At 35.7% G+C, this 13,986-nt stretch overlaps 3 protein-coding genes and 1 long non-coding RNA gene across 5 annotated transcripts; 1 reads left to right on the top strand and 3 right to left on the bottom strand.

Annotated features, from left to right (window-relative positions):
* Positions 1-421: 421 nt before the first annotated feature.
* Positions 422-2,020, bottom strand: LOC9321042. 2 transcript variants are annotated; one of them, XR_002333185.1, is made up of 5 exons: positions 1,660-2,020; positions 1,145-1,257; positions 989-1,074; positions 788-901; positions 422-715 (listed from the first exon to the last, which is right to left on the bottom strand). It is a non-coding gene; the product is annotated as an uncharacterized LOC9321042 (long non-coding RNA). The 2 variants fall into 2 exon arrangements; XR_002333184.1 differs by having other exon boundaries at positions 1,145-2,020.
* Positions 2,021-2,637: 617 nt separating this feature from the next.
* On the top strand, positions 2,638-4,529 carry LOC9318899 (probable polyamine transporter At3g13620). Its single transcript, XM_002884929.2, has 2 exons — positions 2,638-3,001; positions 3,199-4,529. Exons 1-2 carry the CDS (start codon positions 2,734-2,736, stop codon positions 4,365-4,367), a joined length of 1,437 nt encoding a protein of 478 aa, XP_002884975.1. The 5' UTR covers positions 2,638-2,733; the 3' UTR covers positions 4,368-4,529.
* Positions 4,450-5,906, bottom strand: LOC9321041 (feruloyl CoA ortho-hydroxylase 1). Its single transcript, XM_021032864.1, has 2 exons — positions 5,300-5,906; positions 4,450-5,209 (listed from the first exon to the last, which is right to left on the bottom strand). The coding sequence occupies exons 1-2, from the start codon at positions 5,809-5,811 to the stop codon at positions 4,636-4,638; spliced, it is 1,086 nt and encodes a 361-aa protein (XP_020888523.1). The 5' UTR covers positions 5,812-5,906; the 3' UTR covers positions 4,450-4,635.
* Positions 5,907-8,354: 2,448 nt separating this feature from the next.
* Positions 8,355-11,621, bottom strand: LOC110230547 (IQ domain-containing protein IQM2). The gene is made up of 7 exons (XM_021033875.1): positions 11,359-11,621; positions 10,527-10,976; positions 10,247-10,427; positions 10,060-10,148; positions 9,875-9,965; positions 9,440-9,784; positions 8,355-9,345 (listed from the first exon to the last, which is right to left on the bottom strand). Exons 2-7 carry the CDS (start codon positions 10,952-10,954, stop codon positions 8,641-8,643), a joined length of 1,839 nt encoding a protein of 612 aa, XP_020889534.1. The 5' UTR covers positions 10,955-10,976; positions 11,359-11,621; the 3' UTR covers positions 8,355-8,640.
* Between the last annotated feature and the right edge of the window lie 2,365 nt (positions 11,622-13,986).

The following is a 13,986-nucleotide window of genomic DNA, read 5'->3' as shown; positions in this document are numbered from 1 at the left end:
CTAATACTAATCGATGACAAAGGTGAAAATGTAAAAACGAAAGGAAGGTGATGACTGGGGTAAGTAAAGTGGTAACATTAAATAAAGCACACGCTAAATCATCTTTTTCTAGTGGGTTTTGTAACTACAATTTTTGTCTTTCTTTGTAAATGGAAAAAATGCTTTGACAAAGTTCTATGTTTCCTCAACGAGGGTTTGACATTAGGGAAGAAGAAACGTCGAAAAAACAAAAGTAAACGACAAATAGAGAAAGAATCTGACTGACAAACAGCTATACAAAAATATTAACATATTTTCGATGGAAAAAAAATCAAAAAGCTTTGGGAATTTGTTGCGTTTTATCCATGTTTTAAAAATGTATGTTCTAGTTCCATGGATGGACTCATGACAGTAAAGTATGTTCTCCTCTAATATTGTTTGATGCTTTAAATTTGGAATTTCTAGACCATAGTCATAACTTTATCAAAGCGATTGTTTCAGTCTTAAATACTAGTATACTATAATACATCCCCTGAAAACACCAAATTCAAGTATTTATTTATGCGTTATACATAATTTGTTGTTAACCGATTCCTCTCTCTTGTTAACCGATCAATCAGTCGTCCAAGTAGTAGTATGAGCCTGCAGCCTTCTGTTCCCTGTCTTTGGTGGACTCTAATTTGTTGATCCTTGGCCTGAAGTTAGTCGGATCCCTTCTAAATGTGATGTTCAAGTGCTGCAAAGGACAACAAGTTAATTTGCTTTATAGAGTATTGATTATAGATAAGTGTTACACAAGACGACTTACCGATAAGAAGAGGTTCATTCCACTGAGTAGTGACTGTAAAGAATGAGCCATACACTTGATAGATGGTTGTCCTTCATACACTATGATGATTTGAATAGCTTCTCACGGGCATTTCTGCGAACATGCATCAACAAATCTCACTTTTAGTGAGTTAGTGTCCAACTTGAGGGAGACACATTCATTTAAAAAAATATAGCCTACCTTCACTCAGATACCACATCCTATACACAGTTCCTCCGATAAGAAAGCAGTCTTGGAAGCAGGAGTCACTTCAATACAAAGTCTCCCTAGAGAAACAAACTAAGACATGAAGATGAGGTTTTGTGCACAGACCAAGAATAAAATGAGGACAAGTACCAGTCTTGATGACAACACGACAACTCTTCTTGCACTCCTTCTTAGGCTTGCACCAGTCTTCACTGACAGATAGCAATCCGCGTCAATCGGTCTGCCATCCCTGGACAAGGATACTACGTACAAGAAGATACACAAATCTACATTTTAACTGCCTCAAGAGGAAAACACAACAAGTCTTTAAAGAATGATGCGTTACCAATGACCAGTGATGTTGATATGCAAACAAAAACAGAGCAAATGACAAGTAAAACATATGTCAGTGAAAGTAGCAGGAAGATGTCATAAGCTAGAAGCCTAGAATCGAACAATCTTGCAAGGACCCTAATATCCACAACATAGAGACTCGAAGACTACCACTTGACCAGAGATATAATCTAATCAATTCAGATTCACATTGATTAATTAGCGTTTCTAACCAAATTAGAAAAGATCCACCACCCATGAATCAAGCCAATATAAGTAAAAAAAGCATTCGGATCACCAAGCATAAGAATGTGAAGAAGAGAATCTAGTACCACCAGTATATACAGCAGATTCCACGAGGAGAAGATCTAAGAAGAAGCAGATTCGATGAAGGTGGCCAAGGATCTAGGCGTCAGGTTAGGGCTTTGGTTTTTTTTTTTTTTTTTTTTTTAAATGTAGGAATTCTTAAACTAATTAATTAAGATATTTTGGTCTTGTAAAACATGGTGGACCCGTTAAGACAAAAAAGGAGAGTAAAAACATGTGAACTCCAAAACCAAAGTACAAGAGAAACTTTTCAATTCAGATTCTCTAATAAGTCAGTCTCTTAAGATTTGGAATTCTGACTCATCCTTAGCCAATCATCACCGTACCGAATAAATGTCCCCAGTTGCAATTGGTGCTAAGTGGTAACACTAGGAGTAGTAGTATAGAGCATATTTTAAATTAATTAAATATTCGACCTTTTAATGCTTTCGAGAGATTTGCACTAAATTGGCTTGATGGGTTCTTAGTAGATTATGCAAAAAATCCAATACGGCCCAAATTAAAGAAAAAAACATAATATTGTATAGAATTGTGGGTTTCTTCTAAAATGTTTATAAAATTGAACATGTTTTGTGACTTAAGTTATTATAGGGTTGATTACAAGACTATATGCACAATTTTAGAGTTTAGTATTCAGATATTTAAAGACTAATCCAAGTCCAAGTAGGCGGAAAGAACTTTAAATCCTTTCCTTCTCTCTTTCTCTTTTTTTTTTTGTTGGAACTCTCTCTATCTTTTCTATTTATTGTCAACTTGCCAGCTATAAGTACTGAATTATCATCACTCTAACATAGAAAAAATAAAAACAAATACTAAAATCATAAAACATGATTAACAAATAATTAAAAAGATATAATCAACACATTTATATCGAATGATTCCAATTTCCAAATCTTCAGCAAAGATTCGGTTCTGATACGACCAACTGACTTACCCATTACATACACGTTTCTCAAAACATTTATTATTTGGATTCTTTCAATTAAACAACTTCAACATCATCCCTTTTATATACATTCTCAATCTCTTCCACTCTCTCAGAAAAAAAAAAAAAGAAAAAGAAAAAAAGAACACAAAAAATGACAATCTCAGAGACATCGAGATCAAGCCACGAGCTCCCATTAACAACCGCCGAATCCAGCGGAAACAGAGCAACCGCTAAGAAACTGACTTTGGTCCCTTTGATTTTCCTTATTTACTTTGAGGTCGCTGGTGGTCCATTTGGTGAAGAACCGGCGGTTCAAGCGGCTGGACCGCTTTTAGCGATTCTCGGTTTCCTTATCTTCCCTTTCATTTGGAGTGTCCCTGAGGCACTAATCACCGCTGAGCTCTCCACTGCGTTTCCAGGTATATCTCAATTCAAATCCGAATTAGACAAAGATCTAAACTTTATGTGTAGACATCGCTAAGAACACTGCTTTATCTATGAGAGATTTTGGTGAAAGGAAGCTACTTTCTGATTCAAATGCTAATGGTTGTTAAGAACTAGGGTTTTAATTTGGATTTAAGCCTGAAACTTTTCTGATTTGATGAATTGGTATCAGGCAACGGAGGGTTTGTGATATGGGCGCATCGGGCATTTGGTTCTTTCGTGGGCTCAATGATGGGTTCGTTGAAGTTCCTGAGTGGTGTGATTAATGTTGCTTCGTTTCCTGTCCTCTGTGTTACTTACTTGGATAAGCTCTTCCCTGTTCTTGAATCCGGGTGGCCCCGAAATGTCTGCATTTTTGCCTCAACGGTGGTCCTATCTTTCTTAAACTATACTGGCTTAGCCATTGTGGGTTACGCAGCTGTTGTTCTCGGTCTGGTGTCTCTCTCGCCTTTCCTTGTTATGTCGGCTATGGCAATCCCTAAGATCCAACCTCACCGTTGGGGTAGCTTAGGAAACAAGAAAAAGGATTGGAATCTCTACTTCAACACACTCTTCTGGAACTTGAATTTCTGGGACAATGTTAGTACTCTTGCAGGGGAAGTAGACGAGCCTCAAAAGACATTCCCGTTGGCGCTTCTTATCGCTGTGATCTTCACTTGTGTTGCTTACTTGATTCCTCTTTTCGCTGTCACGGGTGCAGTCTCGGTAGATCAGAGCAGATGGGAAAACGGGTTTCACGCAGAAGCAGCTGAGATGATTGCAGGGAAATGGCTGAAAATATGGATTGAGATTGGAGCTGTCTTATCAAGTATAGGACTTTTTGAAGCTCAGTTAAGCAGTAGTGCTTATCAGCTGGAGGGCATGGCGGAATTAGGGTTCTTGCCTAAATTCTTTGGGGTACGGTCGAAATGGTTCAACACTCCTTGGCTTGGGATTCTAATCTCAGCTCTCATGTCTCTCGGATTATCGTACATGAACTTCACAGACATCATATCCTCAGCGAATTTCTTGTACACTTTAGGGATGTTTCTAGAGTTTGCGTCTTTCATTTGGTTAAGAAGAAAACTACCTGGTTTAAAGAGACCTTACCGAGTTCCGCTGAAAATACCGGGGCTGGTAGTTATGTGCTTGATACCTTCGGCGTTTCTAGTGCTGATTATAGTGTTTGCTACTAAGATCGTGTACCTTATATGTGGTGTAATGACCATAGGAGCAATCGGTTGGTACTTCTTGATCAACTACTTCAGGAAGAAGAAGATCTTCAAATTCAACGAAGTTATTGATGATCTTGACAACAATGTCAACGGAGAACATCCCAAAGTCGATGATCACAATTCATGATAGAGTTAAACAGAGGATATTATCAACCTGAGATAGGTTTTTCAATTCAATGTAAGTTCCTTGCTTCTGTAACATTTTAGGCTGATAAAAAGATAAACTATATTGATCAGTGATAGTAAATTGTACAACACAATTCTGAACAGAGAAACTGGTACAAGAAGACATCATATATGTCTTCTCCCTTTCTTCGTTTATTCACTTACACACAATACAAACAGGAAACAAAAAAAAAAAAAAAAAAATTCGAACTCCTTGAGGTTGATTGTGATCAGATCTTGGCGTAATCGACGGTTTTCTTTCCATCGTGTGCCTTCCTGAAGAAATACTTGACGTAATCAGAGTACAGGACGTCTCTGTAAATCGGTTCCTCTCCGTTTGCAATCACCTCAGGTAGAGGACCAATCACTGACTCTGGTTTTGGATTCACAAAGATAGGAACAGAGATTCTGTTATTGTTACCGTTGGCTAAGACACGATGCTCCACGCTCTTGTACCGACCATTGCTCAAGATCTGCATCGCATCTCCGATGTTGATCACAAAAGACCCGGGAACCGGTGGCACGTGAACCCAGTTCCCTGATGCCAGAGAACGCACGTGTAGACCACCGATCTGGTCTTGTAAGAGGATGGTGAGAGAAGAGACGTCTGAGTGGCGACCAACACCAACGGTTAGGTCCGGGTTAGGACAAATCGGATAGTAGTTGAGGTTGACTCGAATCGAACCCATAAAGAGTGATTCTTTCGTCTCGTCTAGCTCCTTCACGTTGAGATTCTTCCCCAAATACTCTAGAAGCTTCCTCACCATCTTCTTTGACTTGTCAATGTACTCTAACGTTTCATTCCTGCAACCAAATAATCAAGGATTCTATATAAGTCAATGATTACAAGAGTAGAAAGATTTGATTTTGAAATCATGAAATAGTGAAACTTACCTGCAGATATCAGGCCAGAACTGTTCAGCTTCAGCTTCAGAGACAAAGAAGAGACTGAGATAATCTTTCCACTCGAGAGCTTGCTCTGCAAGAGGACTAAAACTCGTCCCAAACCTAACAGTCGTCGACAGAGAATTCTCTTTAGTGAATTTGCACTTCTCTTCAACAGGGAGATTGAAGAATCTGTGAGTCGCCGCCTTAACATCGTCAAGAACTTCCAAAGGGACTCCATGGTTGATCACTTGAAAGAAACCCCATTTCTCAGCAGCATCACAGACAGCTTCAGCGACTCTGTTCTCGTCAGGGTTCGACATATCGATCACCGGAATGGCTTCGTCTGTTTCGTTGACGAATTTGTTGATGAGTCGTTCTTCAAATGGCTGGATGTATTGATCTGGAAGAGCTTTGATTCCTGTTTCTGATAAACCCTTTACACCATTTCCTTTGTGGACTACGAAGTCGGTTACTTCAGCTGGGTTTGAGAATTGGGTTGTTGAGAGTGTTGGAGCCATTGGATCGGAAATGGAATAAAAAGATTGGATCTTTTTTTGGTTTGTTTGCTTAAAAATTGAGACTTTTGGATTTTGATTGTATTGTGAAGATTTGTTACAGAGGGAAAGAGTATTTGCAATCAGCTTATGACCGAACAACCTCTGTGGCTCTCAGCCTCTCACCATGCTTCTGCCGTTTTTTCTTCTTCCCGCGTTTATTCCTCAATTTAAAAATATCAATTTGTACTAATTAATATTTGGCTTTCAACAAACTATTTGGGTATGATCTGGTCAACTATCATATGAATATTACTAAGATATTGTAAATACAAAATAAAATTGTATATGATTTTATTATACTTAAAATAGACAATAAAGAGTAATTACACAAATATTATTTAGTTAACACATATATATCCTGTAGGGCTAATAACAATAATCAGTTCAATCTTATTGATTGACCAATTGTTTATTTTATGATTTTACACTTGATTTGATCAAAGTTTGATTTTTAGAGTGCGACTTATGCAAATTAATGGGGGTAAACTCAACAAAATTTCCCAGGATAATAATATAGATAAATTAAAGGGTTGGTCATGATCTTTGAAAAAATCAATGTTTGTTACGAATGTGGTGCAATTATAATTATATGTTGTGAAATTAATTGTATGTAGTGTTTCGAATATTGCATACAAGTACATTAGCTCATCGTGTGAATGGTGAAATTATCATTTTAGTATTTGTAATATAATTAAAAGCGTATATTCAAACTAGAGATGATCTTAGAAATCAAAATCGAAAGACATCAGTCTTTTAACAACCATCAGTCTCTACCTCACTTCACCACTTTCAAGCTCATCGACCGGGATCCGCAAACACAAGTTAATACAATTTTTTTTTTTTGATAACCAGAAGGTTCGGGGCCGAAGCCCTTAATCCCCTAGGGTCCAGGGAAGACCAGGTGAAAACCCCTGGCCAAATGAAAATGACTAGCACTTTCGCGCTTGAGGGGAATCGATCCCTGGCCTGGACTAACAGGGCGACTCCTCTTCAAGTGAAAGCCACTAGACCACGACCACTTGGTTTTCATTAATACAATTTTGTGTTAGATGATCACATTTCTGTGATGTCTTCACATTTGTTACCTTGTTTTTTTTTTTTGTCAAAATTGCAAAAGTCATAAGTTTTAACTAAAATTTTCATTTTTAATGATAGTATATTGAATATAAATAAATAAATTAATTAATTAATAACAAACGAACGATATCTAGCGAAGATAATTGTTTGACTTTAATTACTGTTTGGATGAAAACCTCGATCCAACCAAAAATAATTTGGAAAAAGAATATAAAACTACAAGATAAGTTAATAAAGCTAACTTTTTTTTTTTTTTGTCATCCAAAATTAATTAGAGCTCAAAAGAGCAATTCCTGAGGAATGTTGTTTACATATGTGATATGAAGCGGTTCTGTACGAACTTTTCGTGCCAGATTATCCGTTTTAGTATTAGCTGTACGAAAAATTAAAGATAAAGAGAAAGATGAAAATTCCTCCTTGTCGCTCTGAAATTCCTCTAAATACACTGAAAACGACGGCCATTCGGTTGGAGAAGACACCATCTTCACCAGGTCTGAACAGTCTGTAAAGAACGCTACCGCTTGATTATCTGCACCAATCATACACTTCATCGCCCAGAGAAGGGCCTCGACTTCGGCATGTAGTGGAGATAGACTTCTACGGAGGTTCGCAGTTCCCATGGTTGGCGGCTCTCCATTTGACGATGTACAGAACCACCCTGTACCGGAGAACTTATCACTTCCTTTCCATGATCTATCCACAAAACAATGGTATCCGGAATAATTTGACTCAAGTGAAACATCCCTCACTCGAATTCGATTTACCAGATCCACATAACCATGATTTTCTACGTGGACAATAGTTAATGTGATTTGAACACATGTTTCATTTCTAAATTCGTCCTCGAAATTGATTCCAATATTTTGTAAATGCCATTTGTATTAAACATCGGCCAAAAATTTAGGTGCATGTGATATTTTAATGCGTTCAACAACCAAACATTAATACTTTTTCTGTTTCATAATAATAATTAATGTTTTAGAGAAATTTAATATGAGCAAGCAGACACTATTTAAATTGATTACAAAATGCATATTATTGCCGATTATTAGTACTAACTATGAGATCATGAATCAAATGAATAAAATACCAAAGGTCATCGATTGTTTTGGTAGGTTATTTTTGGATTGAACTGGTTGGTGAGTTCATATAACAACAATACTAGTCTTTCTCTTTTTGGTTCTTGATACCACTAGTCATGAATCAAACATTTTAGAAATCCAATAGTCATACATCAAATACATGTTTACTTTTTAAAAAAAATAGTTAGTGACTAGGCATGGTAGTTGGTGGAAAATCGTGAGACTAGACTAGGCATGGTTCTTGTTGCGTCCAGCAATATAACGGGCCTTTTTTCTTCATCTAGGTGAAATGGGCCCCTTGAAAGCCCATTAACCAAATAACTCACATGAAAACGCACCCACAAAAGTAAAGAAAGAATGTTACATTTAACTGTGATGTACGGAGAATAAGAGAATCTAGAATAGCTTCTGTGCATTACTCCAGGCTTTTGTCAAAACCAAAAAAGCCTAAAGAATCTAACACTTTAACTTTTGTAATTTCTTGTCAAACAAGAAACCCAAATAAACAAATGAAATGCTGCTCTGTTACAGTAGAAAAAGGGGAAAAAGAATACAAAAGAATTTTCTAAGTCATTATCTTCTCTATTCACGCAAAAAGAATAGATCAGATCGAAAAGAACTTATGAATCTGTTATGAATTTGTGAGTGTAATATCTGCAGGTAGTGACATTCCTCGCCATAACGGTGACATTTGAGGCGTTTGTGTTTGCGATGAAGATGAGAAACAGAGTCTTGAAACAGAAGCACTTCTCGGAGACAAGTTCACTTGTTCCAGTGCTTGAAACTGAAGCTCTGATGGATAATCTCTTACACAACCGATTCTTGGTCCTGCACCTGTTGTCCATTTGCATGATAGTTGCTTCCCAAGTTGGAAAGATTTAGTTTCCTTCTTTGAATTGATCCTTTTTAGGATTGATTCTTCTGTAATCTTCACTACTTCACTCTCCTTGGTTTCTCCTTCTTCTTTTTCTTCTCCTCTGGGTGAGCTTTGCTCTGAAGGCATTGATTCTTGTTCTAAGTCAAACATCTCTTCTTCTTCCTCTTCATCGTCACCCGAATCGTAGTCTTCAGATACTTTTGCGGACTTTGATCCCGCGGATTGGATTTCATCGCCAAATGTGCTAAAAGATTCAATCTTTTCCGGCGTCTCGAGATCGCTATGCTTTCTTGACATGGACTCCTTTCTCGCCAGAGTCTGTTCTTCTCCACTTGGATCAACCTTATCTTGAAAAGAAATGGTCTTCTCAGCCTCCAAATCATCTTCCAAAGAATGGTTTCTCATATGAGTGCTTCTCTGTTTGTAAATCGAGAATTCATCTTCATCTGTAGGACTCATCTGAAAACAGCAAAAACACTTATAAGAACACAATCCCCAACATAGCCAAGATCTAACAATGAATGAGTAATTCAATCAAATCTCTTTCTCTTACCTTTACATCGGTGATATCGACATTGTTCTCTCGGAGGAAAGAAAGAAAGTCCATGAAATTCTCTTCTGTAGGTTGATAATGTCCACTATGTGGCCAAACAGCCTTAAGAACACCATTCTCAACAACTAATCTTCCTGCAGCAACAGTAGCTCCTCCAGCTAAGAAGCTTGAATGTTGAAACGTACCCTTCTTCTTCTTCCCAACATATAACACTTTCGACGTGCTGAGCACAAAAATCCATTTGGATTCACTATCTTCCATTTCAGAAGTTTGAAGAATCTCTCCGCTATGCTTGTAGAAGAATTTGCCGTCTTCCACAACCACCTCATAAGCTTTTCTTTCCATCTACACAAAACATAAACATGACAACAATAAGAAAGAAGTTCTAATGTCTTATTGCACTTGTTGAGCAGAGATAAAGGGATAGATACTAACCGGACCAAGGTACTTGATGCACTGTTGTTGAAGTTTCAACCGCGGACATTTCTCCACAAGATTTACCTCTTTCCCCTCGCCGATATCAAGCCTGCAACATTTCATGATACAAACCCATATCTAACTTGATTTAGGACAAAACTTTTTAGCAAGAATGACATAATGAGTCGGTGAAAAGGAATTACCAGTAGAAGAAAGGTTCTCTACTCTGACAATGGAGCCATTTGTTGTAGTAAAAGTGCAAGTTGTGTCCATAGCGATGTCTCGGGTCAATCTGTTAAAACAAAAGTACATAAACCAAGCTCAGATTACGTTCAATCCAAAAAATCAGTAAAAGAAAGAAAAAAAGACTGAGACTAGTCTCTAACTTACCGCTTCAAGCCAGTGTTGTAAAGCAAGCTTCTGAGCTTTTCCATTCTTTGACAATCCTTTACCAACCTTAGCTGCTCTAGTCCTCGCTCTAGACCACCTTGAAATCGCGGTTTCGTGTTTCTCAATATCAAAGAAAGATATAGAACTTCTCTTCAGCTCAGCAAAATCTAAAAGTTTCCACCTAAGAATAGAGAAACAGAACAACATCATTAGATCACAACACAAAAAAGTTTCTTCAAATGGAACTTTTTGAGAGTTTTGAGTAACTAAAATAACTAACCAGCTCTGCTCAACAAGCACAGCGCAATCGGCGAGCTTTCGTCTAGTACGAAAGCTCTTATAAACCTTCTGCAATTTAATAGCAGCTTCGTGTTTGGGATTCCTCGGATCAAGAACTGAGAAGTCTTTAACAATCTCAAAGCCATTATTGTCTTTAGAATAATCTTCTTTGAAGACAGACCTGTTGAGTGAGATCATTCTCTCTAGTTGCAACCCTTTCAAGCTAACAGATTTCTCAACAACCATTTTACCAGATCCCATAGATTTCAATATCGTAGGCTCTAGAGTTCCGTCATTGAAATTGACAGATCTCTTGGGAGTTTTGCATTCGTCGTCATCACCAAAGCTTATGGACTTCACCGTGACAGAGTCTAGAGCAGCTTCCACGTCGTCTTGCTCGGCGAACGGACATGAGAATGATACACCCATTCAACAGATTCCAAATCGGAACCTGAGACGTGAAAACATCAGGATTCTGTTATTCAGAGAACAAAGCGCATTCACACAAACAACTTGATCAATAGATTTTTCAGTCAAAGAATCATAAAAATCACAACTTTTCTCGGATCTGGAAAACAGAGCAACCCGGAATTATATCAGAAACCGGTTATTAATTCGTTAATGAAACACATTTTCTCTTAAACCCAACAAAAAATACACATTTTTAAAGAAAAAAACCCATCACCGGATAAGTTCTACTAATGAAATAAAATCAAAAGATTGATAAAAACCATTTCGGTGTAACAGCAAGGCAAATTTTTAGAAAGAGGAAAAATATACTTGGAAATTATTGAAACAGAGAAGAACGAGTGGTGGTGAAGATGAATGAGTACCTCGAATATATATGCAGTCGACACGTTTGCTTGGGTTATCCTCAAAGGAGAAAAGCTGTTTGAGGAATCTTGAAACTTTTTATATGAGTTCTTCTTGAATCTTGTTTTGATTCTCTTTATGTTGTTGAAACCAAGATTATTCGAAAGGTTTCTTTGTTCTTCTTTTCTTCAGCTCACAAATCGCAAGTTATTACAAACTCTTCAGCAATGGAGTTTTTATAGTATATAATACCATTCAACTCCCAGAGCGACAAGAGAGAGAGAGAGTGTTGAAGAAAGAGAAGCGTCGATATTTCCAACCACGTGTTTGTAGCTACAGAATATTCATACATACGATACGAGGTCAAAAGTTCTATTCAAAATTTTACTTCACCTTATTTTAATTAATTACTAAAAAAATATCTATATCCATCATAAAATAACTAATAATTTTTCTATATAATAAAATTTACAGAATATTTTTTTGGACTAATGTAAGTAATTTTCTTAAATATCCGTTTTCATTTTGATGTAAGTATTGTATTTTTTATTTTTCAATGTAAGTATTGTATTTTTTATATTTTGATGTGAGTATTGTATTTTGATGTAAGTATTGTAAGTTACATCAAAAGAGTATTGTATTGTATTTTTTATTTTTTTGTGTGAGTGTCATCGTTTTGATTATTTACGGGAACGCGTGACTTACAAAAGTTATAGTCTTTTTAAATCTCCAAGGAAAAATGGTCACCTAACACTAAATAAAGGATAGTGTTTGACTCAATCCATTTTCTGGAGTAGAATTTTAAAGCCAGTATAATATAGTGACGTATTTGCAGACGTGGATTTTAATTAGGTGAATAATACTATCGTTGAAAGTTATGCATTTTATCCATATATGTACTCCTTCCGTTTCGTTTTAGTTGTCGTTTAATGTTTTTTACACAAATTAAGAAAAATATTTAATTTTCTGTTTTACCCTTTATTAATATATTTTATAAAAAAAATTCATTGGTCAAAACAATAGGGATAAAACTGGAATTTTCACCAAACATTTGCATTGAAAACCTAAAACGACAATTATTATGAAACAAAATTTAAATCCTAAAACGACAACTAAACTGAAACAGAGGGAGTATCTGTTAAGAGGAAATAAAATTCAATATTAATTTCTTTCAATCATATATATATACTACGATTTAATGAAATTTCCTTCTTCCTTTCGTGGCGACCCACATATTACTAGTCTACTCTATTCAAACAAAAGTGTTTTGGTTGGTTAATGAGAACAAAAATTTTGGAATTAAATAAGCATATAATAGGGTGTTTTTATTTACATTTTTTAATCATAATGTAACGAGGCAATGGAACATTCAAGCTTTGCATATTGCATAATTTATAATTCTATATCTGTCCTTCTAAATATTTTATTTTGAAATTTGTCGTCATCGACATGTATACGTTGTGGCAAACGTACGGTTTTGTAGTTACTGACTAATTGTATCAATAACAGTAACAAAATCGACACACTAACGTGATAATTATGTCAATGTAACATAGTAAAAAAGACATACAAGAACTGAAATGACAGTCGAATTTGCATCTCCCATTACTATGATTTATATGGAATAATTATATACAAAAACTAAACAAGCACAACAAACATGGATATTTTTGTAAGCATCTATCAATCTAATTAGATATATATATATATATATATATATATATATGATTTAAATAATTATTAAGAGGTAATGAGTACCACATAATACATGCATATGCACTCTTTTTTCTTAAAAATTAGGTCGATAGCGACTTGTCTCCTCATATGTCCCTCTAACAAACTATAAACACAACACCTTATAATCAAAATGCACCATTATTCAGCAACATGTATAGATCAAAATAACCAATTTTCGTACGTCATTTAGTATTTAATATTACACTACAAAAAAATGATCATTTTATATCACTTATTTTGAATATTTGTATTACTTATAAACTTCGCTCTAATATTATTAATAAACCGATATTAACCAAAACACGATTGCATTGGTTACACCACTGGTGATAACAAGTATTCCTAAGAAATATGCATTATATATCTTCATAGTGTATATATACTTGTTAAGTTGTTAATCGATTAACTAAAAGTCTAAAAGTGAAAAGGTCACGAAGGTATGTCAAATAATATCTCAGAAGTAACACTAAAATACATTGACATAACTAATCAAATCGTGGTATATGTTCTTATTGTGTGAAAAGCTTCTTTAATAAAAAGATGTTTAAAACAAAAAAAAAAACAAACAAAAAGATGTATTAAAAGTTATATGATCCTTTTAAATATTAACATGTACTAAAAAAAGTGATACGATGAATAAAAGTGAGTTTGAACAAGAGGTCATATACGCGTAACTTTACACATCATATATATGTATCAACATATGTAGCTAGTGAGATACGTACATATATTCTATGGATAAAATTATAGACGTATGTACTTAATTTACTTTAATATTAATTAATTTATTTAAAGCTGCCTACGTACGCCGGTATCCGTAATATTGAGAAAAGCCTAAGATAATACTCCCTTTTTAATTAAAGTACTAGTTCCGGACCCGCACGTACGTGCGGGTTGTTATTTTGAATCGA

The sequence above is a fragment of the Arabidopsis lyrata genome (assembly GCF_000004255.2).
Source record: "Arabidopsis lyrata subsp. lyrata unplaced genomic scaffold ARALYscaffold_3, whole genome shotgun sequence".
Lineage (NCBI taxonomy): Eukaryota > Viridiplantae > Streptophyta > Magnoliopsida > Brassicales > Brassicaceae > Arabidopsis > Arabidopsis lyrata.
The sequence above is the reverse complement of the archived record's forward strand: the minus strand, read 5'-3'. Positions and strand labels throughout refer to the sequence as shown.